Source organism: Lucilia sericata, unplaced genomic scaffold (assembly GCF_015586225.1).
Source record: "Lucilia sericata isolate MDLA Ls3-8-SP2 unplaced genomic scaffold, ASM1558622v1 Contig000019F_arrow, whole genome shotgun sequence".
Classification (NCBI taxonomy): domain Eukaryota; kingdom Metazoa; phylum Arthropoda; class Insecta; order Diptera; family Calliphoridae; genus Lucilia; species Lucilia sericata.
The window spans coordinates 369,638-373,381 of record NW_023994058.1 but is presented as its reverse complement, the minus strand read 5'-3'; the positions used below and the strand labels follow the sequence as shown (position 1 = coordinate 373,381).

The window sequence follows — 3,744 nt, the reverse complement described above, 5'->3', positions numbered from 1 at the left end:
AAAAAGGCGCACTTGATGGAAGTTTGTTTACAAAAAATAGGCAGAGTTGCAAAAAGATGAATATTATGCTGCCAGATCTAAGAAATTTTGTTTACTACAAAATGTGCTACCAGATTCTCGATTTTTTAAACTTCAAAATATAACGGCAGATTTTTTGAAAAATTATGATGATGCCAGATTGATACTTTCGTCGAAGTAAAACGGAAACGGAACAAGTTTTGGAGGAAAAGGAAAGGTATGGAAATTTTGAGGAAGGATGCCAGATAGTAATATTATTTTAAAAATAGGTGCAAAGATACATTCATAAATATAGTACTGCAGCAAGCAATACATATAATAAATGTTATAAATACACAAATTAACTGCTTGTAGCAATGTAATAACAATCTTACAATTTTTTTATAAATTAATATAAATAATTAAAAAAAATATAAAATCAGTAATGTACTTTTTTATAATTTTATAATTACATTAATTTTCTTTATTTATAGATAAAATTCATTCGTTTTTTATAGAAAAAAAAAATAATAAAAAAGATTTAACAATTTTTAATTCAAATGGACCATATAACAACAAAAATAAATTAATGTCTTTGGTTTTCAACAATTTTTACACCAAACTTTATTTTGCTTAAAATTATATTTGCCAGTTTACAAAATAAATATTAGTTTTTGCCATCAAACGAAGCAAAAGACAGACTAGAACCAGTCAAAGGGGTTTGGGAGGTAGGATTTGATGAAGTGGATGGTACAGGATCAAAGGCACGATTATCTTCCAATATAATGGTAGTATGTGGATAATGATCTAATTGCACAAATAAATAGCGATATTCCATTTTGCCGGAGGGAGCCTGAAAATTTAAGAAAATTAAATATTAATACATATTACGTTTTTATAAAAAAAACATATTTTTGAATTATTTCAATTAAAATATATCGCATATGTTCAGCATGCACAAATTAGTAAGAAAACTTGTTTTGCAACAAAATACATATTATTAAAATTTCTGTCACTAATGCGGAATTGTTTGCTGGATATTTTACCATCAAATTTTCATACAAATTATAGATAGTGACTATTGAATATAGTCCCACGATGTAAAAAAAAACATTATAATTTTCAAACTCTTTTAACTCTCTCACCCTTCTTGATTCCAAATGTACTGTAGCTTTATTCCGAATGCCTTGCACATAGAAACGCATGCGTATATGAGGCACACCATTACGTTCAAAACTGCTATGAGCCACATGTTGGCGACGGCCGCGGCGAGATTCTTCACCAAAGCCTTTAATAGGAGCCCCCAATGAGTCTTGAACACGGGGATCCTATAAAAAACAAAAATAGTTTCAAGTTTAATAAAAACTACAAAAATATGATTTAAATATGAAATCCACTTGCCTCAATAACCCTTTCTAATGCATCTGAGTATATATTGTTTGGACTAGAGCTGCTAAACAACTCGCGAAATATGGCCCAAAACATAACCGCTGTCACACCAACCCCAGCCAATATGATGGCTGTGTAACTTGCCGTCTTGGTAGTTTCTTTGATTTTTTCTCCCAATGGTCTGACATCGGTGGACACGTCTGTACGCCCAGCTCCACTTTTACTTAGTTGCAATTCCTGACCGGTTTCTGATCGCTTGGCTTTTTGTTGCCAAACTGCACATTGACTAATTTTTTTAATTTGTTGCAGTTGAAAGAGATGTTTCAATTGCAAATGTTGTTGCTTTTGTAAAACTTGACGTAATAATATTAATTGTGACATTTTACTACCGGTATTTTTCCTATTTTCTTCAAATTATTCAATTATTTACTAAAAACGAGCAAAATAACCAAAAACATAATTTGAACAAGTAAAATATACAGCTGTTTGTCATATGTTTAACAGCTGTCTGAAAAGTGCGAAAAAATACGACCTTGCCTATAAATATTTTCTGCCAATAGATGGCATGAACATGCAATGAAAAACTTTAACCTTCTTGTCTATACCTGAGCAGATTTCACGTTCTCTATCATCATACATTTTATGGATGAATGGATTTATTTTTTACATTTCTAGTGTATTTTTTATTACAACATTCATAAATAAATTTATAGAATCAGAATACATTTTTTTTACATAATGTAAAATTGACTTTGTAAAATTTTGACTTCTCTTTAAGAAGATAAAATCAACAAATTGTCTTAGGGTATAATTAAAATTCGTTAATTATTGGCAGCTTTAAATGTGTTTCCATTAATTAATAGGGAAAAATTAAAATTATTAATTTAAAATATTTGGTCAACACTAACATTTTGAAATTTGTTATTTATTTACTTACTTTTACTTCATATACAGTCAAACCCGTTTATATCGAACTCCGAGAGTCCAGTAAAATTTGTTCGTTATATTTCCTGAAAAATTTTAATTTTTTTTAACAAAGTTAAATTTTAATAATTTCTTAAAATAAATACATAAGTACAAATAAAATAGTAGAAGTAAGAAGATGAAGAAGAAAAAACTATAGCATATTTTTAGGATTGTCAAATATTTCAATAACGTCATAACGGAATTTGTGGTGAATTTATTTTTTATTCAACATGAATTTTTATTCACCACGGATATTTTATTCACCATAACTTGTTTGTTGTGTCATCACTATCAACTATTTCTTATTATCGGCTGTTTATCATCACTAACAAATAAATCAATGTTTCTGCCATTTAAACGTTGTCAATTTGGAGAGTTTTTTTTGAGTTAGGCAAACAAAAAAGTCGGTCAGTCGACGCACCGACTTTTTTGTTTGCCTAACTTTTTACTTGACAAAAAATCTATTTGAATTGGCTGCAACTCTTTGATTTGCTAAATTTTTTTTTGCTTAATTAATTAAATTGTTATCATAATAAAAAAATTATCAGTCATAGTTATGATAAAGTTTTCAGAACAAGTAATTTATTGTACACTAACTTTGTGTCTTTTTTCAGCAAACGTTCGTCATTTTATTTCCTTATTGTAAAATTTGAAATTTGTTTTCTGAAATAAATTAAAATTGATTTTTTACATATATAAATAAGTTTTAGATGTATTGTGATGCATGAAACCTGAAGCGTAGAATTGGAAGTAGGTATGAAAAGCATGTAATGCTTTGATGCGTGGACCTATAACTTAACAGTTGTTCAACCGACGTTTTGTTAAAAGTTATGTGATAAAAATATGTGTCAAATCTGAATACGGTATTATAATGTGTAAAAAACATATGTAGTTATAAAAGTGATGCCAACTTTTTATTCTTCAAAATACATATATGTATAAAATTTCTAGAGAGTCAGTCAGCATAGATTAGGGTTCTATAAATCGACTTTCGAATAATCGAACAATCGACTTTTTGTCGAAAAAAGTCGAAAAGTCGAAGTCGACTATTTTGTTCCAAAAAAGTCGATAACTCGACTATTTTGTTCCAAAAAAGTCGATAACTCGACGATGGTCCGTGAAAAAATTCGACTTTGTTAATAAAAGTCGAAAAAAGTCGAAAAGTCGAAAAAAGTCGATAAGTCGAAAAAAGTCGATAAGTCTAAAAAAGTCGAATAAAGTCGAAAAAAGTCGAAGAAAGTCGAAAAAAGTCGAAAAGTCGTAAAAAGTCGAAAAAAGTCGAAAACTCGAAAATTGTAGGAACAAGTCAAAAATAGTCGAAAATCTTAAAAAAAGTGGAAAAAAGTCAAAAACCCTAAAATAGTCGGAAAAACTCGAAAAAAGTCAAAAAAT

At 28.8% G+C, this 3,744-nt stretch overlaps 1 protein-coding gene across 1 annotated transcript; it reads right to left on the bottom strand.

Moving 5' to 3' along the window:
* Nucleotides 1-591: 591 nt before the first annotated feature.
* LOC119607793 (mitochondrial import inner membrane translocase subunit Tim21) lies at nucleotides 592-1,871 on the bottom strand. Its single transcript, XM_037961907.1, has 3 exons — nucleotides 1,399-1,871; nucleotides 1,143-1,325; nucleotides 592-850 (listed from the first exon to the last, which is right to left on the bottom strand). The coding sequence occupies exons 1-3, from the start codon at nucleotides 1,765-1,767 to the stop codon at nucleotides 665-667; spliced, it is 738 nt and encodes a 245-aa protein (XP_037817835.1). The 5' UTR covers nucleotides 1,768-1,871; the 3' UTR covers nucleotides 592-664.
* Between the last annotated feature and the right edge of the window lie 1,873 nt (nucleotides 1,872-3,744).